The sequence below is a fragment of the Mirounga leonina genome, unplaced genomic scaffold (assembly GCF_011800145.1).
Source record: "Mirounga leonina isolate KUSES-001 unplaced genomic scaffold, KU_Mleo_1.0 Mir_171, whole genome shotgun sequence".
NCBI classification, from domain to species: domain Eukaryota; kingdom Metazoa; phylum Chordata; class Mammalia; order Carnivora; family Phocidae; genus Mirounga; species Mirounga leonina.
The window spans coordinates 15,840,748-15,866,757 of record NW_023270436.1 but is presented as its reverse complement, the minus strand read 5'-3'; the positions used below and the strand labels follow the sequence as shown (position 1 = coordinate 15,866,757).

At 55.3% G+C, this 26,010-nt stretch overlaps 1 protein-coding gene across 1 annotated transcript; it reads left to right on the top strand.

The window, feature by feature from the left end:
* Nucleotides 1-8,134: 8,134 nt before the first annotated feature.
* Nucleotides 8,135-24,758, top strand: RAB35 (RAB35, member RAS oncogene family). The gene is made up of 6 exons (XM_035017124.1): nucleotides 8,135-8,401; nucleotides 13,977-14,027; nucleotides 16,544-16,667; nucleotides 20,866-20,990; nucleotides 21,084-21,208; nucleotides 22,486-24,758. Exons 1-6 carry the CDS (start codon nucleotides 8,350-8,352, stop codon nucleotides 22,612-22,614), a joined length of 606 nt encoding a protein of 201 aa, XP_034873015.1. The 5' UTR covers nucleotides 8,135-8,349; the 3' UTR covers nucleotides 22,615-24,758.
* The last annotated feature ends 1,252 nt before the right edge of the window (nucleotides 24,759-26,010 follow it).

The following is a 26,010-nucleotide window of genomic DNA, read 5'->3' as shown; positions in this document are numbered from 1 at the left end:
GCAGATTCTGAAACAAGATCGGTTGTTAGGACTGTTTTTCTAAGTAGGAGGCTGTATGGACGTGTGGTAAATTGCTTCAAGCCTTTCTAAATTAGAACAATAGGGAGAAACAGGAAAAGCCTCACTGAAAGATCTAGGTCCTGAGAGGTTTTTAAGGAAACACAGACGGCGCTTTGGCTCTACGGTGTACTGCTGGGGAGCCGTGTGAACTTGAGGGCAGGTTGGAACCTTAACTTCACCGCTTGATGTTAAGCCAGGTGACCCAGAGTATGTTCCTCCACCTGAGCCCACATGTCCTCCTCTGTGCGGTGACAGGACGGTTACAGGCTGGTCTGCAGTGAGGGAGATGACGCACTCCACGAGGCCGGCACATGGGAGGTGCTCGCTTGGTGGCTGAGGAGCGTTAAAACAAGCCTGTCAACGGGAAGGGACTGAGCCACAGGCACCATTAGCATGACAGCTGTCACAAGTCCTGAGCTCTTGGTCAGGAGTTCCTGCTGGGCCCAGAACTTGCAGATACCTGGTTAACTTTTTGAGCCTGAAGTGTAAAAAGCTATGAAATTTTTTTTTTTTTTTTAAGATTTTATTTATTCATTTGAGACACAGAGATACAGAGAGCATGAGCAGGGGGAGAGGCAGAGGGAGAAGCAGACTCCCTGCTGAGCCAGGAGCCCAATGTGGGGCTCCATCCCAGGATTCTGGGATCATGACCTGAGCTGAAGGCTTAAAATCAGATTCTTTTTGAGAAGTGAGGATTACCGTGTTTGGATCTGTGACACGACATGAGAAGTGCATAAGCACCGGGCTGGGTCTTCCCTGTGCCCGGGCAGGAAAGCCCTTTACCGTCGTTGTTCGAGCGGTGCCTGGGAGGCCCGAAGGGTCTGGTCCTTGTTTTAGGAGGATGAAAGTTGAGATACAGATGGAAAGGAGCATCTCTAACGTCATGTAGCCAGTTGGCTTGCAGAACTGGGAAAAACCTTTATTTCTCGATCCTCTGGTCACCAGGCCCCAGGGCCGTTCCATAACAATAATTTGGGAAGGTGAATCCAACGAGAGAAACCAGCCCAGTTGTTGGCATGCAGTTCTGTGGAGTGACTGAATGGGTTTCTCTTTTCCTAAGAGATGGAGCCCAGCCATTCCCCAGGGCTTTCTGTGCTGTCGCCCAGTTGTGTGCAGTTCCCTGCAGCCTGTCTGGCTAGAAAGATAGTGTTGATACTAACAAAGCTCAGGAAACTGGAAAAACTGGTCCAAGGATTATCCCATCAGTGGGGTTTGTGTGCTCTGCATGGGATGCACTGTCACCTTCTCTGAGACCGATTTCTCTGGTCGAGGTGGCATCAGCCGGTCGGAAGCTACATTAGATCCTTCCCACCATTTGGACTCCCACACAAAAGGGAGGTGGGAAGCCGGGTGCAGCAGTAGCTAATCCAGCATTTCTCAAACATATTGGCTTCAGGACCCCTTTACACTTTGAAAAATTATTGAGGACCCCAAAGAACTCTTGCTTCTCCATCTCTTACTTATTGATACCACTATCGACATCAAAACTGGTCAACTTTTATAAGTTGTACTCTTTTAAAAATGATAAGCCTATTACATGTTACCATAAGTAACCATAACAGAACTCAGTTTTCCAGAAAAAAGCCATTTTAATGAGGAGAGTGGCATTGTTTTACATTTTTCACGTCTCTTTAATGTCTGGATTTTCACGTCTGCTTCTGCATTCAATCTTGCAATATCACGTCACGTAGTCTCTCTGGAAACCTTACTATACGCTCTTAAGCAGGCGAGCGTGGAGAAAACAAGTAACATCTGGGTATTATGTAACTGTTTTCACTTTGCAGATCCTTTAAAAGGGTCTTAGGGAGCCTTGAGCTCCCCAGGCCACACTTAGAAAACCAAAACTAATCTAAAAGAGGGGAGAGAAATCCTACTGAAGTGTTTGGCTGGGAGGGCAGTGGGGGGTTTGACCCCGTGTTCCAGTGACGCCCCAAACTTGGCCCACACCCCACGGAACACAAACTTGAGAGAGTTCAACTGCATTATTTCTGATGTTCCTTCTAACTCACCAGTTCTCTGTGTGGCTTCATTTGAATGCAACAGAGACACCAGTGCCTGCCAAGTGCCGGGTCCCCAAGAGCACCAGGATGGTCCCTGTAAGCAAGGAACTTAATGCTCACTCGACTGGGGGGGCTACCTGAGGGCAGGGCAAGGCCATTGCCAAGTCTCTCAGAATGGCAGCAGGCCTCACGGATGGGATCAAGGCCAATTTCCAGTTCCATCAAAATTCCCTTTATTCCCTCCCTCTTGGAGGGACACGACCAGTTTGCCCGAGGCATCCCATCTTGGCTCCTCATTTAAAGTCCCGGGTGTTCAGTTCCCCTTCCTGTTCTTAATTCTTATTTGCCACCTGCTTGTACCTACTTACAACCACAGCATGTCTGCCTCTCCCACTACCCGTGTCAGCAGCTTAATTCCATTGCTCGCCAGTCTGAAGTCTGGATTTCATAGCTCCCTCCAGGCCTCTGTTGGACCAACCTTCATCTCTCGTACTGCTCCCCTGGAGGCGCCTCTGGCTGTCACAGGCCTCAGGCTTGAGGTCCCCTCTCCTTTTCTCTCCCAGCCCCCCACTGGTGATACTGTACTTCCTGACTCCTCAAGAGCCAGGTGAGCTCTTTAAAGAGCTCTTAGCCTGGGGCGCCTGGGTGGCTCAGTCAGTCAAACTTCCGCCTCTTGATTTCGGCTCAGGTCATGATCTTGGGGTGGTGGGTTCGAGTCCCGCATTGGGCTCCTTGCTCAGCAGGGAGTCTGCTTGAGATTCTGTCTCCCTCTCCCTCTGCCCCTCACCCCTGTGCATGCTTTCTCTCTCCCTAAAAAAATACATCTTTAAAAAATAAAGTGCCCTTAGCCCATGTTCAACCCTTACTACTTGACCCTCACTCCCCACCAGCTGCTCATCCTCTGCCTGTGTGATCCTGAAAAATACTTCACTTGGCCCCACTGTTCTCATCACCATCATTCCGTTTCACTTTTCATTCACTGCCCAACTTCTTGAACAAGGAACACACCCTCCTGCTCCATGGCGTCACTGTCTGTTCTGGCGAACCTCTGCATGCTGCTGTCCCCACTCTTCCTTTCTTTTCAGACACATATTTTTTAAGTAGGATCCATGCCCAGTGTGGAGCCCAACTCGGGGCGTGAACTCACAACCCTGAGATTAAGACCTGAGCCAAGATCAAGAGTTGGATGCTTAACTGACTGAGCCACCCAGGCGCCCCAATATTCGTATTCTCTGCCAGAATGTCTGCTCTGTGAAAGCAGAGAGTTAAACATTTTATGTAGTGCTAATGCTTCCCCTAGGTCAGTGCCTGGTACACGGGAAGCCCTCAAATGTGAAGGAATGACTCGTCTTTCCCTATTGTACTGTCAGTTCCACGAGGATGTGCCTTGTTTGGCTCACGTTAGGTCTTCAGTGCCTGGCACCTAGTAGGCATTCACGTATTTTTTGAATTAGCAAATGAATCCAGTTGCTAGGTAAGTTCTGTGATTGTTTTTTGCAATGCTGCTTTCTCTAGTTGATGTGGTTTGCATATTGTCCTTTGCATCTGTCCCTTCCTGCTGTTACCCTCACACCTGGGCTTCAGCAGTAACCTCCTTGAAAGCTCAGCAGCAGAAATCCACTCTGCATGCTTGCATCAGACTACTTTCTTAAAATAATATGTTGATATTGCTCCTCTGCTCAGAAACTTTCATTGCCTCCCCATTATAGTTTCTACCATGCAAACAGGTGGCACCGCAAAGTCTCCTCTGGAAACTGGCTGTTCAGAAGCGCGGGACCGAGTTTCCCATCGGTGGCGCATTCAGATGCCTACCTTAGGTCCCCGCACTTTATAATTTTGTACATTTATAGTTTCTCCCTCTCTTTTCCTTTCTCCCTACCTCTATCCAGCTACCTACCTTCCCACCTACCAGAACACAGCCCACCACTGAATTGTAGTTTAAATAAATGTAAAGCAGTATTTCTAGGGGGCACCTGGGTGGCACAGTTAGTTTAGTGTCCGACTCTTGATTTCAGCTCAGGTTGTGACCTCAGGGGCGTGAGACGGAGTCCCATGCTGGGCTCCACGCAGGGCTGGAGCCTGCTTGAGATTCTCTCTCCTCCTACCCACCCCCCCCAAAAAATTAAAAAAAAAAACACCAACCCACCAATGTTTCTAGAGAAAACATGCTCCATTTCATTTGGGGGACACCAGGCACATATCCTGGCCTATAGGGAATTTCCCCTCCAAACCAAAACTGATGACTCTCAGACTGTGACAGCAGCTGTCTAAATACACCTGTCATTCAAGGCTCTTAAGTTCCAATTCCATCATGAAATCTTTATGATGAAATCTTCCCCATCATTTGAGCTAAAAGTGATCGCTGTCTCCCTCTGAAGTCTAGACTGCTTATTTGACAGCTGCTTTATCTACTGCATGTCTTTTATTTTTAATTCCTTATGTCTTACCTCTGAGAAGACTATCAGCTCCTGGAGGGAAAAGGCTCTAGTCTACAACCTGTGGCACATAATAAATGGTAAGCCCCCATTAGTTACTGAATAAATGATCAATTAATGCCTCTTGTTTTCCAGAAGACACGGGCAGGCGAGTCAGAAATCTGGTCTTCACAATGGCCAATTCTGCTCTACTTTTTTAAGATTTTTATTTATTTATTTGACAGAGACACAGCGACAGAGGGAACACAAGCAGGGGGAATGGGAGAGGGAGAAGCAGGCTTCCCACTAAGCAGGGAGCCCGATGTGGGGCTCCATCCCAGGACCCCGGGATCATGACCCAAGCCAAAGGCAGGCGCTTAACGACTCAGCTACCCAGGCACCCCTCCCTGTTTTTTTTTTTTTTTTTTTAAGATTCATTTATCTAGGGATGCCTGGGTGACTCAGTTGGTTAGGCGTCTGCCTTTGGCTCAGGTCATGACCCCAGGGTCCTGGGATCGAGTCCCGCACTGGGCTCCTTGCTCAGCGGGAGGCTGCTTCTCCCTCTGCTTGTCATTCCCCCCCTGCTTGTTGTCTCTCTCTGACAAATATTTTTCAAAAAACAAAGATTTATTTTAGGGAGAGCACGAGTGAGTGTGTGCGAGGCGAGGGAGGGGGAGAGGCAGAGGGAGAGAGAAACTTAAGCAGACTCTGAGCTGAGCAGAGTCCGATGCAGGGCTCCATCTCACGACCCTGAGATCATCCGGAGCCGAAAGCCGAGTCGGATGCTTAACCACAGTGCCACCCAGGCGCCCCTCTGCTCTACTTTTGAGTAAAAGTATCCTGCAGCCTGATATCAGGAGACTGCCTTGGAAATGTGTGCAACAGGTGTCTACAGTAGGAAACAGCTCAAAGAATGAATGGGTCAGTGCAAAATGATCGCGGCTAACAGCATGTTGCTGTTTATCTCGTGCCTGTATATGCCAGATAACCGCTCTCATCCTCACAACTATTCTGTGAGGAAATGGGCTCTGAGATGTGATATGACTTATCATAAATATCAAAACTTTTAAGGGACAGAGCCAGGATTTCAGAGCTAGCATTTGGGGTGCCTGGCTGGCTCAGTTGGTAGACCATGTGACTCTTGATCTCAGGGTCATGAGTTCAAGTCCCATGTTGGGTGTGGCATTTGAACCAAAGTCTCTCTGACTCCAGAGCAGGTTGAGAAGATGAGCTGGAGTGGCCCTCCTGCCTCAGTGGCCGGTCAGTGTCAAGGGTGCGTACCTGGTGGCCACACAGACACTTTCTTCTTCCCTTCTATTTCCTAAAACGGCTGAATCAAAGGGGATCCCACTAACCTTTCCTAGATCAAGGACCACTTTTTTTTTTTTTAGAGAGCAAGAGAGGGAGGAGGGCAGGGGAGGGGCAGAGGGAAAGAAGAGAATCTTAAGCAGACCACACCCAGCACAGAGCCTGACTCAGGGCTCCATCTCACATGGCTCCTGACCCAAGCCAAAATCGAGAGTCAGCCTCTTAATCAACTGAGCCACCCAGGTGCCCCAAGAAGGAACACTTTTAAATAGTCATATGAGGAGTGCCTGGGTGGCTCAGTCAGTTGAGCGGCCAACTCTTGATTTTGGCTCAGGTCATGATCTCGGGGTCCTGGGACTGAGCCAGGTGATCGGTTCCACACTCAGTATGGAGTCTGCCTGGGATCCTCTCTCTGTCTCCCTCTGCCCCTCCCCCTGCTTGTGTGCTCTCTCTAAATTAATCTTTTTTTTTTTTTTTTTTTAAAGGTCATATGAGCAGCTCCTCTCCCAGGCAGATTCCAAGCCCATGTTCTTTTGACATCACCACACCTGATTCTTAGCTCCTGGAAAAACAACTAAAAACTTGAGCTGGACACTCCATGAGCTGTTCAAGGATCTTCCCTGCGACCTTGTTTATAACAAATTATAAACAACATGAATGCCTATCAATAGCAGAGTGGTTAAATTACAGTATAACCCTAAGACAGCGTACCATACCACGCAGCTGTTAAATGACAGAATGCCCAAGCATGTTGGTAAAGAGAAAAGGCAACATTCATACATGTATGTGTTTACATAGGCACAGAAATTCATTGAAGGGCATTGATTAATTCATTCAAGAAATATTTCTTAGGCATCCTAAGGTGTCCAAAGGACTTATTAACAAGGGTTACTACCTGGGAGGAGTGGGTCTTTTTTTTTTAAGATTTTATTTATTTATTTGAGAGACAGAATGAGATAGAGCATGAGAGGGGGGAGGGTCAGAGGGAGAAGCAGACTCCCTGCTGAGCAGGGAGCCCGACGTGGGACTCGATCCCAGGACTCCAGGATCATGACCTGAGCCGAAGGCAGACGCTTAACAACTGAGCCAACCAGGTGCCCCAAGAGTAGCCATTTCTTTCTTTTTTTCTTTTTTTTTTTTTTAAGATTTATTTATTTATTTGAGAGAGCGCACATGAGAAGGGGGAGGGTCAGAGGGAGAAGCAGACTCCCCGCTGAGCAGGGAGCCCGATGTGGGACTCGATCCAGGGACTCCAGGATCATGACCTGAGCCGAAGGCAGTCGCTTAACCAACTGAGCCACCCAGGCGCCCAGGAGGAGTGGGTCTTAAGGAAAAACAGTAACTTGTACTTTGGGGTAAACTTCTGTACAGTTTGTTTTTTAACCATGAGTATTACTTTTTTGTATTACTTAGTTTGACTTTTCAGACTAAAAATGGTAAAACGAGTAGAAATATTCAACAGGTACTTGACTGAAAAGGGGCAGGGCTATAAGGAACTTCGAATTCTCTGCAATTCTCAGAATGGCAGGAGGAGCATCTCACTTTTAGGGCAGGTGGGAACTTACTCTAAAACAGGGAAAAAACTGGAGCTGATGATAAACCCAATCCCGCTTAATTCCCGGCGGCCCAGGTCTTCCTAACCACACGCTTTTGAGATGTGACTGTGTAGGCGGTGTAAAATCGAAGCCGAGGGAGCTGCCGCTTCGGGCTCCGGGCGCCGCTCACACCGGCTCGCGTCAAGGTGGACGGGACTCTGACTCTGGACCTGCCCTCCCCATTTTACCAAGGAGGCAACCCAGGCTCCATGGGGTCACGGGGCTAGTGGTGATTCAAAGGCCACACTCCTCTCACGCTCCGCTCCGCAGGCAACTCGTGCCCCTCAAAACCGGGCAGCCAGCGACCGCCTGGGCGTCCAGTCCGCAGGCCCGGGACCAGCACCCCGGAGGCGGCGTCCGTGCGGAAGGGGGCGGAGTGTCCGGGTCCCGGGTCTCGAGAAACCGGGAGCTCGGCGTAAGCCCCGCCTCCAAGGTCACTGCGCGCCGCTCTTTCCGTCTCCGCAGCGCCTGCGGCTCTCGAAGATGAAGGAGCCAGTCCGTCCCGGGCCACGGCCGAGTTTCTCCGGCGCTCTCGGCGTCCTTCAAGGCTCCACAGCACCCCGGTTCTCCGAACCCCCAGGGCCGCGCGCGACTGCGGCGACGTTCGCCGGCGAGACGCAGGGAAGGCAAGCCCGCGCCCGCGGGCCTCCGCCAGGGCGCCTGCGCGGTGCGCGAGCGCGGAGAGGGCGCGGTTGGCCGCGGCTGCGGCTGCGCAAAGGCGGTGTCAAACGCTGCGCCTGCGCACTGGCGGGGCGGGGCGGGAAGGAGGGAGGTGGCGGCAGCGGCGGCGGCGGCTGCTGAAGAGGAGGAGGAGGAGGAGGAGGAGGAGGGGGAGAGGAGGGAGGTGTTTCTGTCAGTTCCGGCTGTTTGTTCGGGAAGTGGATCCGCCGCTGCCGAAGCAGCCCGGAGGGAGCTGCGGATCGCGAGGCCAGCACCGACCCCGCCCGCCCGCGCGCGCCTCCCCCGCCCGCCATGGCCCGGGACTACGACCACCTCTTCAAGCTGCTCATCATCGGCGACAGCGGTGAGGGCCGCGGCGGCCGGAGGCGGCGTGGGCCCTGCCGGGCGCGGCCCGCGGGGGCCTCGGGGCGGGCAGGCGGGCGGGGAGGTGCCGGCCCGCGCGGGGCGGGGCTCCGGCGGCCGTCGGCCCTAGGGGCGCGCCGAGGGGCTGCGGGTGGCCTCGAGGTGAGGTTGGGGCACCCGGCTTCGGAGCGGAGGGGATGGGCGCGCGGGGCGCACGGGGGTCGGGGCTGGGGCTCCCGGTTCTCTCGCCGCGCCTGCCCCTGCCTCACGTGTGACCTTGGTCAAGTCGCGCGATGCATGGAGTTGGAGAGACCCGGGTTCGAGTTCTGGGACTACCAGCTTCCTCACTCTGTGACCTTGGGCAAGTTGTTTCGCCTTTGTGAGCCTCAGTTCCCTCATCTGTGAAGTGGGGACTTGCCTCGCTGGGTGGTTGACTATTTGATGAGATAAAGCTGGGAAAGTGCTTAGCGCGGAGCCTGGCGTAAAGTCAGCCCTGGGTAGATGCTAGCTATTGATGTGATTGTTAGTGCCCTTTGTAAGCCTCAGTTTCTTCCTCTGTAAACTGGGGATAATCCCAGAACCTGTCTCATGGGATGGTCTCGCACAAGGCCTGGCACATTCCTGCTGAATTATTATCTGTATCGTTCCGTTTCCCCATCTGTAAAATGGAGCTGATAGTAGAATCTGCCTCGCAGGGCTGAGTGAGTATTCAGTGAGATAATGCACACATAGTGTTGTGAACAGTGCCTGCACGGAGAGAGTGCTCAGTACGTGTTTGCTGCTACATACTGTATACTAGATGGGTACTGGAGTTGGGTCAGCCAATATTGCAAAAGGGCTCTGACCACGTATACACTCTTGGAGAGCTCCTAGCTCCCTGCACAGCATCTTCTCCAGGGCCTGGTGCAGTGCCTTGCAACCAGTAGGTGCCTAAAGCACATTTGTTGAATGAATGAATCAATGTTAAGTTCCTAGAAAAGACAGGTTGGTTTCTGGGAAAGGGTGGAGGGTTTTAGAGGTGTTTGTAGTGTGGCAGGTAAGCAGGTTTAAGGGGTGACCAAGAGGTCAGGGAGGCAGGCCCTGGGGGGTTTATGGGAGCATAGCTGAGGTGCTGGGATTATATGATGGGGAAGGAGGCTTGGGAGCATGCCAGGTTTATAGACCAGACCTGAGTTGAGTGTGGGCAAGGCCGTCATATGACTGAAGGCAGCGGCCAGGTTGGTGGTAGAGCCCATGGGTTGTTAAGGAAAGGGGAGCAAATCAAAGGGGTTGTAGCACATTGATGGAAGAGTGTTGGGTGACACTGGGCCATAGCTGGCCATGGAAGTGAGTGGGTTTTGATCTCACTGTGAAGTTAGATTGGGGTGTGGTTGGTGGTCTGGATCTGGTGAAGGATGGCTGAGGTTTCTGTGGTTACTGGTGGAAGGGAGAGGTAAGGGGAAAAGTTAAGGGCCAAGAAGGGAGATGCAGAGTAGCTGTGGTCAAGGAAGGAGTTAGATGGGTGGAGGATGGATTCGTTGTGGTTTGAATGAGAGAAAACCAGATGAGCTGTGTAGACTCACCCTTGGAGATGGACTCTGGTTATTCCCTAGGGTCCTGAGGCTTTCCACCTTTACAGGATTTGATTTCAGCCCCGGCCTTCGTTCTCAGAGGCTGACACCAGAGTAATTTCTCTCCTTTTGGAGTTAAAGTAAGCCCACCACGGTCAGGGGTCCTTATCCCTCTAGGGCTTGTGTGTTGATACCCCAAAATGAAAAGCATAAATTCTGCAAGAAGATGCAGCTTGATGGCTTTTCTCTGTAAAACCCAGGGGAGGTTCTGGCCCCCTTTCTCACAGTACATTTTGCTTGGTGTATTGATTTTTCACCCAGAAGTCAGGTGTGGGAGAAGACTCGCCAAGTTATGTGGCTGGCTCCTAGTTCAGTCTGAGCTTGTAGAACTACATCAGGTACAGGAGTCAAAGCTGGACCCTTCTGAGCCTGGGAGATGGAAGTTCAGACTGAGCGTGGCAACTGAGGGAGAACGTCAGGCACCGCCCGGGACCGGCACCTTATGGGGAGGCTTTCTTAGGGTTTTTCAAATGATTTCATAGACGCTTTCATCTGGTTCTCACCTGCTGCCTGTGTGATTTGCCACATAAGGAAACTAAGGCTCAGAGGCGCTGACTGACTTGCCCGAAGTCACACAGCTCGTCACAGGCAAAGCCGGGAGTTAATGCACGTCGGTGCTATGCGTGAGCAGCTGGTGTCAGGCCTGGCGGGCCCTCAATGAATGTTCGCTTCTTTCTTTATAAATGTAGAGTTCTTCCCACTCTGCCACATCGTATACACTTCTGGGATACATTCCCTCAGCTTTGCAGCTCTTCTTTATGGCTCAGGTTCTACACTTTCTCTTACGTTCTTCTGATCGGCTCAGAAGTGTCACAGCATTTCATCTGAACTGTGGGGCCAGCCATCCTCATTCTTAGAACCTGGAGGCTGGAGTGGCCATCAGAGAACCAGTTAAAGCCTTTTACTTTACAGACGAGTGAGCTGAGGCTCAGAGAGAGGAAGTGACTTGCCTGAGGTCGTACAGTGAGTGGGTGACTGAGCCAAGATTAAAACTGCGAACGCTTTACTCAAAGGTCTAAGGGTCTTCAGCAGTCCAGAACTGAAGCCCAGACGAGTGAGGGAACTAACTGTAAGCCCAAGGGAGGAGCAGGGCTGAGGGTGGGGACTTCTGTGGGGGCTTTTTGAGGACCAGAGCATCTGTGTAGGCCAAGAGGCAGGGAGCAGGGGAGAGCGGTGAGGGCTGAGGGGCACGTGCGGTGTTTGCCGAATAAATCGGTCTCCTGGCTGCCTGTGGTCTTCGCAGGGTAGGAGGTGATGGGGCAGGACTGGTTGGGTTTCGTGCCGGGTGCGGCCCTTGGGAAGCCCTTGACTTCAGCCGTGGCGAAGGTAGATTGGTACCTATCACTTCCTCCCTTACGCCAGTGCTGTGGGATGAATGGAAGCAGCGTGTTTTCCCGAGGAGGCTTCTTCCAGGGATATTTAGGAGAGGTCATTTCTCAGGGCAGGTTTCTCTTCCGTTCAAAGGGAAGAGCAGTGCCGGAGCTCGGTGTCAGGCCCAGAGCAGCAGTTACGTGGTGACGGTAGTGGTCGTTCTGCAGGCGGTTTTCAGCGGCTCTGCAGAGCAGCGGGGTGAGTGCAGGGGACTCGGAGAGGCCAAGCCGGAGGGCACACTGCTGCTTCCTTGCTTCTTGCAGAGAGAGCAACTCCCCCTTACCTCTTGTATTTTTTAATTTCTTTTGAGAGAGAGAGCAATCGGTGGGGAGGGAGGGGCCGAGGCAGAGAGGGGGAGAGAATCCTAAGCAGGCTGCACGCCCAGCGCAGAGCCCGACGAGGGGTCACGATCTCACCTGAGCTGGAACCAAGAGTCAGATGCTTAACTGACTGAGCCACCCAGGCCCCCCCCCCCAACCTGTTTTAGATATATGGGATCCAGATAAAATTTAATTTAATTTTTTTTTTTTTTAAAGATTTTATTTATTTATTTGAGAGAGAGAATGAGAGACAGCATGAGAGGGAGGAGGGTCAGAGGGAGAAGCAGACTCCCTGCTGAGCAGGGAGCCCGATGCGGGACTCGATCCCGGGACTCCAGGATCATGACCTGAGCCGAAGGCAGTCGCTTAACCAACTGAGCCACCCAGGCGCCCCCAGATAAAATTTAATTTTAAAGAAGGATTCTGCTGCCCCCCTGAAAGTTTGAAAACCACTGCTTTGGCTTCTGTGGATGCTGCGGTCAGAGCATTCAGTGGTATAGCTGTCAGTGCGATTGGCGTTTGTTTGGGCCTAAATTCATTAAGCCATGCTTTGTTGGTGTCAACTAAGTGCTGGGCCCAGCTTCCAGCGCTGTAAATATCCAGGGCAAGGGAGGCAAGATCTCCTTCCTAGAGGAACTCACAGCTAGTGGCCCAGACACAGCTTTTAGCTGAGTAAGCGGGCCCAGAAGGCTCCAGGAGGAAGCCAAGGAGCCAGCAGGCCTGATGGAGGGCCGGCGCCAGGCAGAGCACCGTGGGGACCCAGTCCAGGGCTTGGGCTCTCCTTGGGCTCAGCAGGAAGCCTCGCAGAAGTGGCGATGAGGAAGTGGCTCTAAGCAAGAGTCCTGCGGGCACGGGGGGCTGAGCAGCAGGTACCGTGGGCGCAGCACCCGTCTGCTCAGAGCCGCGCCCCTGTCTTTGGGAAGGGAAGCCCCAGGTTCACTCCATGAAACAAATTCTGGGTATCTCCGGACCACTCATTCATCGGAGGAGTCCCCAGAAGAGAGCATCAGAGAGGACTGGCCAGAGAGGTTGTCTGGGGTTGGTTAGGTTTCTAGAAACTGCATGGGAGGGGGGCGGAGGCAGCGCCCTCTTAGGCTCTGCTGGACGCCTGTGGGCCCCTCCCCACACATTTGCACTTAGCTTGGGGGCACTTGAGACCCTAGTGGAAATCTCCCGTCTAGCAGGCTGCTGCAAATCTAACAGGAGTCAGATGCAGAGGCCCCTCTGGGGTCTTTTTGTTCCACTTTCTGAGCCAGATGCAGGAAGACTGCCCTGGCGGTATGTGTTGGAGAGAGCACTAGAGCCCCGGAGCAGACAGCCCCGGATTCCCATCTCAGCCCCGCGCTTCCCTGTGGAGGCCCCGAAGGCCAGCTGCTTAGCTTCCCGCAGCCTCAGGTGCCTCCTCTTGAGAGACATAGCTGGAATGACAGGGGCATCCAAGTGCCCTTCACACACTCAACTCTGTGTGTGCCGATTCTTTCCTTCTGGGGTTGGTTCACCCAGTCGGCCTTAGGCTTGGCAGGGGTAGGGGATGGGGTGGGGGAGACAGGGCAGGTGCACAGGCTAGAGCTGCTCCTTTTGAGGTAAAGGGAAGCCAGGCTTATGGGGTTCTGCTTGTTCTTGGGACAAGTATGTTAGGGGCTGCCGTGCTAAGTGAAATGGTCTGAGCATGTGTGAGCTCTTGGGCTGACAGGTGTAAGGCAGACACCCCCTCCTCACCAATCCAGCCGGCAGTGACATCAGCAGGGGGAGGATGGTTGGCAGTTGGTTTGTGTTGTCTGGGCCTCAGTTTTCTCACCTGTAAAATGGCCTTGATGATCTCAAGGGTCCCTTCCGGGTTCACAGTTCCTCATCTCATGCTGTGCACAAACTGAAGCTCCACACACGGTGTATACTTTTCTAGGGACCGTGTGTTTCAGACACACTTTGGGGCCCAGATCATTTGGCTGACCTTCCCCCTGCTTTATTTCTCTCGTCTGGTATCTTCCTCTGGTCTCATCAGCACAGGGCCTGGGCATAAGCCCCTTTCTCATCTCTCCCCACGGGACTTGGGGCAGCTTTTCTCACACCAGGACAGAGGAAAAGGTCAGACATTGAGTGGGAGAGATGTTCTTGGCGTGTGGCCGGCCAGTCAGGGAGATAAAAAGCAGCACTGAGGTGGGAGATGGGTCTGCTGAGCTTCTTAAGAGTTAACATTTGAATGCCATCTCCCTGAAGGACTGGGTTAGAGGGAGGGACCCATGCGCCCTCTCATCTCCTGCTTTCTCTCCTGCAGGTGTGGGCAAGAGCAGTTTACTGTTACGTTTTGCCGACAACACTTTCTCAGGTGAGTGTGCCCCCTGGGATGCTGCTGGAGTATTCTGGGTTTGAGATCCCTTTACCTGGCCAGGCCTTTGCCTAAGGTCTGTCTGGTTCAAAAAGTCCTTTTGTAAGCCCATCCCTTTTCTACCCGGAGACTTTTTGTGCCCCAGCATTTAAGGGAGGAAAAAAAAAAGTTAAGTATTACAAGTTAGTACATGCTTGTATAAAATGTCAAACAGGCAGACTCAACGAGGTGAAGAATAAAAGCTGTCCCTTCACCTGCCCCTACTCTGTTGCCCTGGGAGCCTCTGTTCAGCATGGTGTGTGTCTTCCTGACTTTTTTCAACTTTACATGTGATGGTTTGGCAACTGGCCTCCCCCTCGGAATATCAAGGACCATCCTTGCCCATCTCTAGCAGACCCCTGGTTCTTCTGAATGGCTGTGGATTTTCCTGAGCTGTGCATGGATCTACATCATTCCTTAGCAGTGCTCTTGATATGCGCGTGCTTTCTGGATGCTTCTGTTTTAAGTGATGCGTTACTTCGGATGCATCGTATGTTTATCCTTGTCCAGAAGTGGAGTGACTAGGTCGGGGTCTGGGCTTTTGAAACTGCCATCTCGCCTTTCAAAGAAGCTGTGCTAAGTGACACTCCCACTAAAGGGGTCAAAAGTGCCCCTTGTCAACTCTGATTAGTGCTGCATCTTAGTCTTCATTTTTGCTAAGTTAATAGGCAGAAAGTGCCATCACTTAAATGTGTATTTTCCTGATAGCTGGTGAAGTTGGACATGTTTTTGTTGAATATGTCAGGTTCATTGCAGAGGCTTCTGGTTGGCTTGGCCTCTCTGATCAAGGACTGAACGTGACTCTGTCATCGGAATTCGTGTGCTGTGGTTGAGCAGCAAGCTACAATTAGGAAGTGATTACGTGGTGAACACTTCCCCCTTGGTAGAGAATTGGGTTTCGCCCGACAGTAGCCCTGCGGCACCCCTGCTGGTGTGATGTCGGGAAGAGTGGTCTGTTCCGTGTGTGCCCTTGGGCACCACTTAAGTCTCAGCCCATCTGTGAAATGGGACCACTCGGCGTTCCTCCCGCACAGGGTGATTGTGAGGATTATCCGAGATGCCCCGAGTCCTAGTGCCTGGACTAAGGAATCCCTCCAGAAGGAGCAGCCGGGCGTTGTTGCTGTTCTGTTCCATTCAGGGATGGTACCTACCGGCAGCTTCCCAGGCTCAGGAGCACTGCTCTTCCTTGTGTCCCTCTTGCTCTCCGCCCAGGGTCTCCCGGGCAGTGTCTCCTTTCCGTTTCTACCCCCAGCATCTTAGTCGAGAGCCCCGTTGGTTCTGGCCCGAAGTGTCACGGCAGCTTCTGCCTATCCCATACCCGACGGCCAAGTTCATCTTGCCCATACGGGGTCTCTGGCCGGCTCTTTCCTGGGGTGGCAAACATCAGCGGCCTTCTCATGTGAGCAGAGTTTATACTGGGGTTTCTCCAGCTCGGCACCATCAACACTGGGGCCCTGTGCTTCCCGGGGAGGGGAGGGGGCTGCTCTGCGTGTAAGGATGTTGAGCAGCATCCCGGGGCTCCAACTGCGAGACACTGGTCGCTCTGCCTCCCACCTTCTCTCGCCTTGGAAATGGTGCCTGTTCTTTGAGCAAGGCCCAAGTGTGACTTCCTCCCCAAAGTCGTCCTTGATCTCTGCCCCACCCTGAACTTTGACCCCTCCTATATGCACCATATAGTTGGGTGTGCGTGGGTCTTGTCTGCAGCACCGCGTTACACAGTCAGCCCTAAACAGAGCATGAACGTGTGCTGTTTGCCAGCCTGGGCGGGACTAGGGCATTGGCTAGATTTTCTCTTCAGCTCCATCTTTCACACAGATGCCTGAATGAACTGCTTACAGTGCGGCTCAGGCTCTGGTTCAGACCCTTCAGTGCCGCCCTGCCACACAGCAGAGAAAGTCCAAGCTCGTGGAAATGGCACAAAGGCCCTGAGACCTGGCCTCCGGTCCCCCTACCTGCCTCCCACTGCGTGCCCGACCTCACGTGACCCCCCCTCCCCCATTGCTATTTTTGCTACTGTCTGCTCTGCCTGGAGCAGTGTTTTCCAAAATGCAGGTCGTGACTTGTGTTAGGAAGTTAATGTTGTGGGTCATTTACAGTGTTGGGAATAGCACAGGAAAAAAAGCCCAGAGTGTGTCCTGGGTCCCCCGGCACGCTCAGGCCGGCCCTTCTAATGCAGGGAGCCTGGCCCCTCCCCGGTCTCATCCTGGTTTAATTTCCTCTGTGGTGCTCCTCACTCCTGAAATTGTGGTCTTTGTCACTGTTTCATTGTGTCCTGTCTCTTGCCTTCCACCACTGAGGGCTCCATCGGGGTGAGGACCTTATCTTTCTTGTTCAGGGCTGTGTCCCCGGGACCTCGAACTTGCTGGGCACAAAGAGCCAGCGGGGAGGGATTGTGGAGGCTGGGGTCCCCTGCGCGGGCGAGGACGCGGCCTGACGGGGGCGCCCCGCGGGCCTGGCTGACGTGCGTGTGTGTGCAGGCAGCTACATCACCACGATCGGAGTGGATTTCAAGATTCGGACCGTGGAGATCAACGGGGAGAAAGTGAAGCTGCAGATCTGGGACACGGCCGGGCAGGAGCGCTTCCGCACCATCACCTCCACGTGAGTCAGGCTGGCCTCCTCCCGTTCTCCCCACTCGCCACCTGCATTTGGATTAGCATCGGGTGTCCCAAGTCACAGAGATGTCATGGGGCGGGCTCCTTGCTGGTGGAGGAGGAGGTGACGAGGTGGCCTACTTGCCCACGGGCGCCGCTGGCTGGGGGCCCTGGCTCTGGGGGCTGTCAGGACAGTACGAGTCAGCCAGCTCGCCCTCTGGCCTTCAGTTCCTCGGGATGTAAAATGGGAGAACAGGGGTGTGGCTCCCTAGGTGGTCACTCGGTGAGTGAGTGACTCTTATTCGGCCGGCCGTGCATGCTCCCGTCACCCACCCCAACTTGGGAGGAGGCTTCCCTCTTTTGAGAGGCCCGGAAGGAGCATGGGTACGCAGGAGGCCCTCAGGAGGCCTCTCCTCTGCCTCCCCAAAGCCGTTTACCGGGAGCCAGGTTCACCCAGTGGGCCGCCCTCCTTTGCAGCTGCAGCACCTTTGTGGCTCTTCGCTGTACAGAGGGGAACCCAGCCGGGGCCCCGGACAGCAGGAGTCCTGTGGACCTGTGGAGGGGCTCTTGGTTCTTGAGCTGTTAGTAGAAAAGCTTCCAGGAAGGAGCAGGGCTTTGAAGACAGATAGTTCGGAATTTATATTTCTGTTCTACTGTGTGACCTTGGGCAAGCTGCCTAAACTCTCTGGGCTTCAGTTTCCCAGAGGGTTTCTCCTTAGGACTGGCTTTAATGATGAGTCCCCTGTGCCAGGTGCTCTGTGCTTGGGCTTCCCCTGGACGATCTGGTTGCGCTCGCTGCAGTCAGTACGTTCCAGATGAGGGAACTTCTGAGCGGTCCTGCTCCCAGTGGGTGGCCGAGCCTGAGCTCCACACCGTGACGTGTGCGGAGGAGGAGCCGGTGTCTGGCCTGCAGTAGTTGCTGCTTTGGTAGGCCTCTCCGTTGCCTCCCCCAGAAGTTCCTGTGTGCCTGGGGGCTCTTGGGAAAGTGTGTGAGTTTTTCTGGCCAGAGATCCCTTTCTTCCCTTCGGCATGGAAATGGGACAGACCCCAGGCTGGCCCACTCATCTGGAGGCTCCTCAGGGTCTTGGGAGCGGTGGGACGCTGAGGGGTGAAAAGTGCCCACGGTGGTGGCTGGGAGTGTCATGGGGGGACTCTCGGGGGTGCTGGCCAGGCAGGCAGAGGGGCTAGGCCAGTGGGTGGGCTGCCCTGGTTCGAGGGGCTGGAGCCCGAGCAGCCCCTGAGCAGGAGGGGCTTCTGTCACCAGGCCTGGGCGCCACCCGCTGCAGCTCTCTCTGACTACTTGCTGATGAGCTGCCTGAGTCCCCTTGTGTCTTAGCAGTTGCCAGCAAGGCCTTAAGGAGGGCGGCTGGGTCAGAGGCTCCTTGGGGTAGGATGGATGGCACGGGCAGCCCAAGCATCCAGACCTGAACAACACTGCTTGTCCAGGTCAGGAGGTCAGGGCATTGACCCCAGATGTCCTTACTCTGAGCTGGCACCGTTGCTAAGGATTTTACTGTATTTGTTTCACTTAATCCCAAATAAAGAGCCCTGTGATTATTTCCATTTTATGGATGAGAAAATTGAGGCCCAGAGAGGGTAAAGTGACTTAGTTTGGTTAGTTAGGAGTTGAATTGAGGCCCGTTTGATGCCAAAGCTCTTGCCTTCCGGCTCAGTCCACGGCCCTGCTCTCTGCTGGCCCCACCTGAGGGCCTGGGGCTGAGGAGATGCTCCAGTGTCTCCTGTGGGTTAAAACCGCTCAGGGAATCGAGGGTGGCCGAGAACACTGGGCCCGTGGCCGTGAGAAGGGCTTTGGGCAGGGCAGTGGGCTGGGGTGCGGAGGAGTCGTGGCCACCTCGAGGTCAGCTCCGTTCAGGTCAGGGCGGAAGAGGGTGAACCGCCTCCTTCGTTCTGGTGGGGACACTGGAGTAGCTCAGCTACCGGAGGGCAACATGTGGTGGTTCCGGGCTGCTCGAGAAGGGGGCAGTGCTGTACAGCGGTGGCCGGGGACCCCGGGCTCAGCCCCTGCTGGCCATCTTGCCTGTGCTGGGGAGGCTGAGGCAGCTCTGTGGCGCGGTCCCCCGCGCACGCCATGCCGGGTGGGGCCGTGGGCTGTGGGGACGGAAAGACTCCACGTCCTGCCAGGGTGGCTGGAGAAGAAGGGAGCCTCGGGAGAGTTCAGGAGTGTTCCGGGGATTGGGGCGGGCAGGCTGTAGCCATATGGCCTTTCCTGATTCAGGGCATTAAAAGAGAAACTAAAACGCGTCCTGTTAGCCTGACGAGGAGCCCTGTGGTCACCCTGTTTCTTCTGTCTCTGAGGCCGGGGTTTGCTGACCCTGGGAGGCGCGGCTGGGGTGCAGGTCGGGGAGGAGTGAGTAACGAGCTGCTGGGTGGTGAGGAAGGGAAGCCCCTTTGATCCCTGGCCCTGGCCCGGGAGTCCGACCCAGACGCTCTGACTTCAGCAGGTCATTCCCCGTGGCCTCGTGGCCTCCCTGGTAAAATGGTGGCACTCGTGTCTGTCATACCGGGTCGCTGCAAAGATTAATAGGGCAGTGGATATGAAGTGTTGGGCGCCGTGCCAGGCCCAGAGCTGAGCAGGGCTGAGCGGGTGTCATTACTGGTGGCGGTGGTGACAGGAGGTCCAGAAGCACTGGTGCCCCCTCCTCAGAGCTCTGAGCCCCGATCTCGTCCTCAGTTCTTGCCCTTTCGGCATCTCTTGGCATTTCAGTAGTCTTGAACGCAGGAGAGCTTGGACATGTGTTCCTCGCTCGCACTGCCTTTGCTGGCCGGGGACAGTCGTCTGTCGCCCTGGCCCTGGCGCGCACTCCTGCCCAGCTGGGTGAGGACCTGGCGCTCCCAGCAGCAGCTGCTGGGGCATGACCGAGACTGGTCCTGAGGGCCCGGCGCCTGCTCGGCTTCACGGTTCGGCCTCCCCAGGGCAGGGACACCGCGTCCCTGGAAGGCAAAGCTGTGGCAGAACGAAGCCCCCGGGAGCCCCCAGCAGCCTTCCGAGGGGGGCAGAGACGGGGTGGGGGAGACCAGCTGGGCTGGACCCGGGGGCACCGCACAGACTGCTTCTGCTCGCGGCCCTGGTAACCAGCTCGGGAGAGCGGGTCACCCGCTGCCTTGCACGCTGTCCCTCGGTTTTCTTCCACCTGGGTCAGGGGCCCCAGCTTGTCACTGAAGGAATATTAATAATGGTGAGGAGCCCCCATTCCTTGACTGCCGGCTACTGACTGGCCCTTGTGGAAACCTCAGTTCTCTCCTTTATTCCTCGCAGCCGTCCCAAGAGCAGGTACAAGCTTACAGTTGAGGACGGAGGTGCGCCGAGGTGCCTGCCGTAACTGTCCGGGGTCCCACATCCTTTCAGCGATGGCGCCAGGGTAGCCTTTGTCCTGCAGCTGGGCCTAGCAAGTGAAGAGTTGGCCAGAGCGCCGCTGAGCCGATCGCGAGAACGTCCCCATCCCCCTAAGGCTCTGGCGCCAGGCGTGAGGACCGAGTGCTCAGGCTGTGATAAGCCAGCGGGGGGTGGTGGTGTGTGCGGTCCATGTCCTCCATCCTCCTGCCTTCCAGAGCTTCTGGCTGATCTCAGGCCATAGGGTCTGCACGTTTGGATGGTGGCACCTCTGGGACACCTTCTTCCCGCTGTGCCCGGGTACCCACACCGTCTCCACGCGCTCTCTGCCGCCAGCACAGACGGGCCCAGAGCGGCGGAAGGGAGGTGCCCACCTGCCCCCAGCGGGGTGAATGAGACGTTGGCGGGGCTTCCCAAACGGTGTGTCTTCTTGGAATGGCATTTTACTAAGAGATTTGAAGAGAGAAGGTCTTTGAATGTTAAAACAAGGACAGTGATAATAGGGCATCAAATACAAGAATTACTTGCATTTTAAACCTAAAACAAGAACTTCAAAGAAGGTTCAGGCTAGTGGCAGACTCGAACAACTTGACCGGCCGCCTCAGGGCTGCTCCCTCTTCACTGGTGCCTTGGGGACAAGCGTGAGCAACGGTGCTGCTGAGCATTCCGGCTGGCGCATGGTTCCCGGATGTCCAGCCGGGGTCACACGGAGAGGAGATGCTGGGCGTCTTGCAGGAGAGCATGTGCCCCATCCCCATCTCCTGGCCGCTGTCTGGACACGGGCAGGCTCGGTCTTAGTGAAGGGGCCACTCTTGTCTAGGCTGAAGCTCTGACACAGATCCTGACCCTACAGGTATTATCGGGGGACCCACGGGGTCATCGTGGTTTATGACGTCACCAGTGCGGAGTCCTTTGTCAATGTTAAGCGGTGGCTTCATGAAATCAACCAAAACTGTGATGATGTGTGCCGAATATTAGGTGAGGCTGGACCCACCGGGGTGGGGACAGTGGCCTGGGGGGTGGCTGGGGGGTGCTCCTGCAGGGCTGGGCTGACTTTGCTTTGCCTTGAAGTGGGGAATAAGAATGATGACCCTGAGCGGAAGGTGGTGGAAACAGAAGATGCCTACAAATTCGCAGGGCAGATGGGGATCCAGTTGTTTGAGACCAGCGCCAAGGAGAATGTCAATGTGGAAGAGGTGAGGCCTGGGCCCGAGTGGGGGCAGGGGAGGGAGTGGGGCCCAACTCTGTCCCACCGCCACAGTCCTCTTCTCTGCACGTCTAACCTGCCCAGAGTACCCAGGTGGCAGACAGAAAACCTCCTAGTAACTGCCGTTCCTCGGGGCCAACTGGGTGCCAGGCATCGTGCTGGGCCTTTTGTAGGTGTTAGCTCATATCTCAACAGTCCTCTGACCTGAGGTTCCAAGTTGAGGACTATCACTCAACTTGTAAGAGGCCGAGTCACCCTGAGCCCAGCCACGCGGGGTTCCCGCTCGGTCGTTAGCCTCACTGCCCTCCCTGGCCCCACCCATTACGTCTTCCTGCTCTCAAGGCTTTCCTTGGGGCCTTGGCTTCCCTGCAGACACCTGGTTGCCTCCCTGTGGCCTCCAGAGTTCGGGTGGGCACCTGCTGCGAGTCCCCCAGAGGCTGCTGGGGAGACACAGGTCCCCCACAGAGCAGCTGAGCTTCTGGCCCGGGGGCAGCTTCCCTTCCGCTAGGCCTGCTGGGAGGTAGTTGTGAGCCTGTGGGAGAAAAGTGGGACCTTTTGCCACAAGCCCAGGCAGGCCATGCTCATAGCTTTAGGTGAGTCCTGCCCCCACAGTGTGTGGAATCTAGAGACCCAGGGAAGCCAGGATCCCCCACTGCATCCTGGACACCCGATGCACAGTGGCAGGGAGCCCGGGTGCCTCCGAGTCAGCCTGGGATCACAGGACGGGCCTTTCTGTCCACCTTGGGTGGTGACTTAAGCTCTCTAGGTTGCACCTGTTCCTTCTGTAGATTGGGGTGGGGTGAGGGTTCCTGCCTCCTGGCTTGTGAGGAGTAAGTGAAGCAAATTATGTCAGGTGCTTGATACCTTTCCTGGCAGAGTGGAGGAGAGGATGTGGGTTGGCAGGTGGAGTTCCGCTGGGTCCTGGCACCACAGGGACATCTTGGGGGCCTGGAGTAGGCAGGCTCTGGGTCCCTCTGGCCCGTCACTGGAGCTGGGGCGCCTTCGTCTTGTCCGGATTCCAGCTGGAGAGGTTCTTTCTCTCTTTTTAAAAGAAAGGCTGGAAAATCCCTGAGCTTGATTTCCCCAAGACACAGCTCATGGGGCTTTGATGTTGTTCCTTTTTGACCTTTAGAAATTACCAGCTCCTTTTGGAAAGGGTCTGGGGCCATGTGTACAGAAAGCCCTGAGGGTGGGTAGGAAGAGCAGATGGGGAGCGGGGCCTGGGCACCGGGTCTGAGGCCCACCCCGCCTCCTTCGTCCTCACAGATGTTCAACTGCATCACAGAGCTTGTCCTCCGAGCAAAGAAGGACAACCTAGCCAAGCAGCAGCAGCAGCAACAGAATGACGTGGTGAAGCTCACGAAGAACAGTAAACGGAAGAAGCGCTGCTGCTAGGCCCCCCCGGCCCCCCCGGCCCCCCGCAGAGACTGCGCTGTGCCTGCTCCCCGCCCGCGGCCCGCGGGGCTCCTCGGGGACAGTCGCAGCTTCGTGCCGTTATTTAAAGAATTCTCTCCCCGTTTTCGTATCGGGAGGCGCCGTCGGCACTTCCTCCCCTCCCCCCGTGAGTGCCAAGAAGGTGTCGGACGACCTGCCCTTCCCTTCTGGTGCCCCCGGCCCGGGCACCTGGGCCCGGCGAGGCCGCGGCCAGCCGAGCAGACTGAGGAGCCAGAGTGTGTACATACGTGTATTGCTTTAACCAGCCGCGTCACCCTCGTCACCCTCGTCCTGCTCTGGCTTTTGCCTCCTTCACGCCAGCCCGCTGCAGTAGACCCTCCTGTCCGCACCCCTCCCCATCCCATCTTCCGGCCGGTGGCTTCCTGAGGAGACAGGCTCGAGTTCTAGCCACACCTTTAGCCAACCTGGGCCGGTGGAGCGGGCCTTCCTCATAACGTGTTCTCTCCTACAGGCTGTCGCCTTCTGTCCCTGGCACGTCAGGTCGCCCCCTCTTTCGGGGGGCCTCTGTCGTGTCTCTTCCCGGCCCAGCTCCCCCCCCCAACCCCCGCCGCCACCATCATCTGGCAGCTGGGGGAAACCCGGCCTGGAGGTAGGCTTGGGGGCTCCCATTAGAGGCCTAGCCTTTTGGTCACCAGATTTCTTGTCCTGCCTTCTAGATGCCTCTGAACTACAACCCCAGGGAAACCGTGGCTTTTAACTTATACCAACCTGTTTCAGTTCCAACAGAAAGGTAGGGGTGTGTTTGTGCAGGGAAGGGGGCTTGCAGGGGCACCGAGGTGCGTTATTTTAACACATAAAGAAAATGAAGCCAAATCAAATGAATTAAGTTCCTCACACTTTCTCTTCCTGAGGTCTGGTTGGCACAGCAGCAAACGTTGTGGCCTCCCCGCTTTGGGTCCAGTGTTTTTAGAAAAATTGAATGGCTTCCTGTCATCGTGGGGCTGGGTCTTGGCAGAGCAGCCTCGCCTTCCTGGCCATTTCTTGGTGGGAGAGGAGAACGGGCCTCCCGCCCTCGTCTGTGTCGGCCCAGGGCTTTCCACGGAGCTCCCAGGTCTCCGTCGCGGCACCAGGCAGCCGTGGATGTGAGGCGTGGGTGCCAGGCGCTGCTGGGCGGTGGGGACGTCGCCTGAGAGGTGGCCGGCAGGCGGACCCGGATCACTGGCGGGACCGGGAGGATTTGTTAGCGGCTGGGAAGGATGGCAGCCCGGGGCTGGGAGCCAGCCAGCTTTGACCGTGGTGCCCTGGAGGAAAAAGCCAGGGTCATCTGCACTTGATTACTGTCCCCCTCGGGACACTTCATCATTCACCTTTCCCCTAAAAGGATCACGTCACCTGGGAATAATTTATTTCAACACCATGATGTGTTTTGTTAGATTTCCTTTCCTAGGCGAATTCCAGGCAAAGCCCTGATTGGACAATCACATCACAGATCACACTGCAGATTTTCCATGTTAACACTGTTGATGGGTTTTCAGTCAATACTGACCTGTCTCTCCACGTCCCCAGACTGCCAAAAGCCTGCGGTTCTCTGGGAGCAGGCCTTCACTGGAACTACCTGACGAGGTGGGGGAGCTCGGGGCCTGGGGAAGCGGGGCTGCGGAGGGTGGCCGCGGGGCCAGGAGCGAAAGTGTGGTCTCCGTCCTCAGGGCTGTGCTGGGTGACCAGAGGTCCTGTGCAGGACGCAGAGAGCTCGAGACTCCTGGGCGGGCAGCGTTCTCGACTCTGAGCATTCACGTGACGTCAGTGTGGCAGTGCTTGCAAATTCAAGCAATAAGGGGAAGGGGCCCCGGAAGTTTCCAGCCTGGGCTAGAAGACACTGTGGCTCTGGCAACTGGACGTCCAGACCCAGGTGGTGGGGTGATTTTGGTGACGACAGTGTGCCTGTCCCACTGAGTGTTACACGCATGAATGGGGGGGTGGGGGTGGGGGGCTCACAGGGCTGGACTGACGTCCTGGTGGACCTGATGTGAAATTCCTGTCGAACAACAAAACTTTTAAATGGTTTGCTAGGATTATTTCTGTATTGAAAGTTTCTAATTATGCTTTTTAAAAAAATACTAAAAATAAAGGTTCAAGCTGCCAAATTTTCTTCCAGGGTCTGTTTGCTCTCCTCCAGCTGTGCTCAGGGTGGGCCTGCCTTCTTGCCACCCACGGCATCCAGCTCTTGTTTGTCCTGGTCTGAGTCCAGCACAGGGGCCTGTTGAGGCCCAGGGACGCTTTCAGGAGCGAAGTTTGTTTTCTCCACAAAAGGCTGGTCCAGGTTGAGCTTCCCCCCGCCCGCTTCAGCGCAGAGGTCGGGGGCGCGCGTGGTAAGATGGCAGGGGAAGCGCCGTGTTTATTCTCCGCGCGGCCGGAAGGATGCAGTGATTGCTCTCTGGCTCCGAGTTCCTGCGTACGGCCTGCCGAGGCTCGGGAAGCAGGGCGGGTGTGGAGGCAGGCCCCAGAGCGCTGTCCTGGACAGGATGCTGCACCCTCCGGAGGAGGTGCCCCCCCCTTCCTGGCTGAATCCACTCACCGGGGACCGAGAGAGAAGGTGACCTCCCAGAGGCGTGAAGGACTCCCTCCCGCTGCCCCTTCAGAGCGGGCGGCTGGTGGCTCTGAAGTGGAAGCTGCATTCTGAGCAGACAAGCCCTCGGGTCCCCAATGATTGAGGCAGGAAGCTCTGTAGAAATTCATTTTATTCTCAGACTATTTTCAAAAGAAGCAGTGGTGCGCTGTTTTTCTAAAAATATGCCTTTATAGATTTATATATAATATGTATATTATAAAATCCATACATGTATTTACATGATTGCTACATACAAAATTACAGCACTGTGGTATGTACATATCTATAGGTACATTCTTTCCGCTCATCCCTGCTGTGCTTTCCCGTGTGAGGGAGGGAGATGATCCTTTGTAAAGCAGCTTGCGGGCGGCTCAGCCCGGGGTGCCTCTGAGTGAGGGGCTCAGCTGGGGGGGGGTGCCGCCGAGGAGGGACCAGAAGCAGCAGGTTGCAGGATTCACCCTTCTGCAGGCCTGGGCGGCAGTATCTGGTGGCATCTGCCCTGTGGTGCCAGTGCTGCCCTCGAGGTGGACGTGGCTGACCGCAGACCCCTCTGGGGCCATTCTGTGGCCTGGACTCACTTGGCGGAGCCGAGAGCTTGTATGTGTGAGGGGAGCAGGGGGTCGTGGGCAGAGGAGCAGACCCCCTCCCAGCTCTGGCCCCATGAAGGGGAAAGGACTGGCTGGCTAATGCCTGCAGAGGGCCCAGGAAAACACCGGCGGGCCTGGAGGCCAGGGAGGGAGAACAGTGGCGGCGGGGGGTGGGGGGTGGGGGGGTAGGGGGTGGCAGGG

Bases quoted from the DNA above. Each gene is read 5' to 3' on its own strand.
- RAB35 (XM_035017124.1), top strand. From the start codon at position 8,350: ATGGCCCGGGACTACGACCACCTCTTCAAGCTGCTCATCATCGGCGAC. The intron at 14,028-16,543 runs GTGAGTGTGCCC...GTGTGTGTGCAG, and splicing joins TGCCGACAACACTTTCTCAG to GCAGCTACATCACCACGATC. The intron at 20,991-21,083 runs GTGAGGCTGGAC...TTTGCCTTGAAG, and splicing joins TGATGTGTGCCGAATATTAG to TGGGGAATAAGAATGATGAC.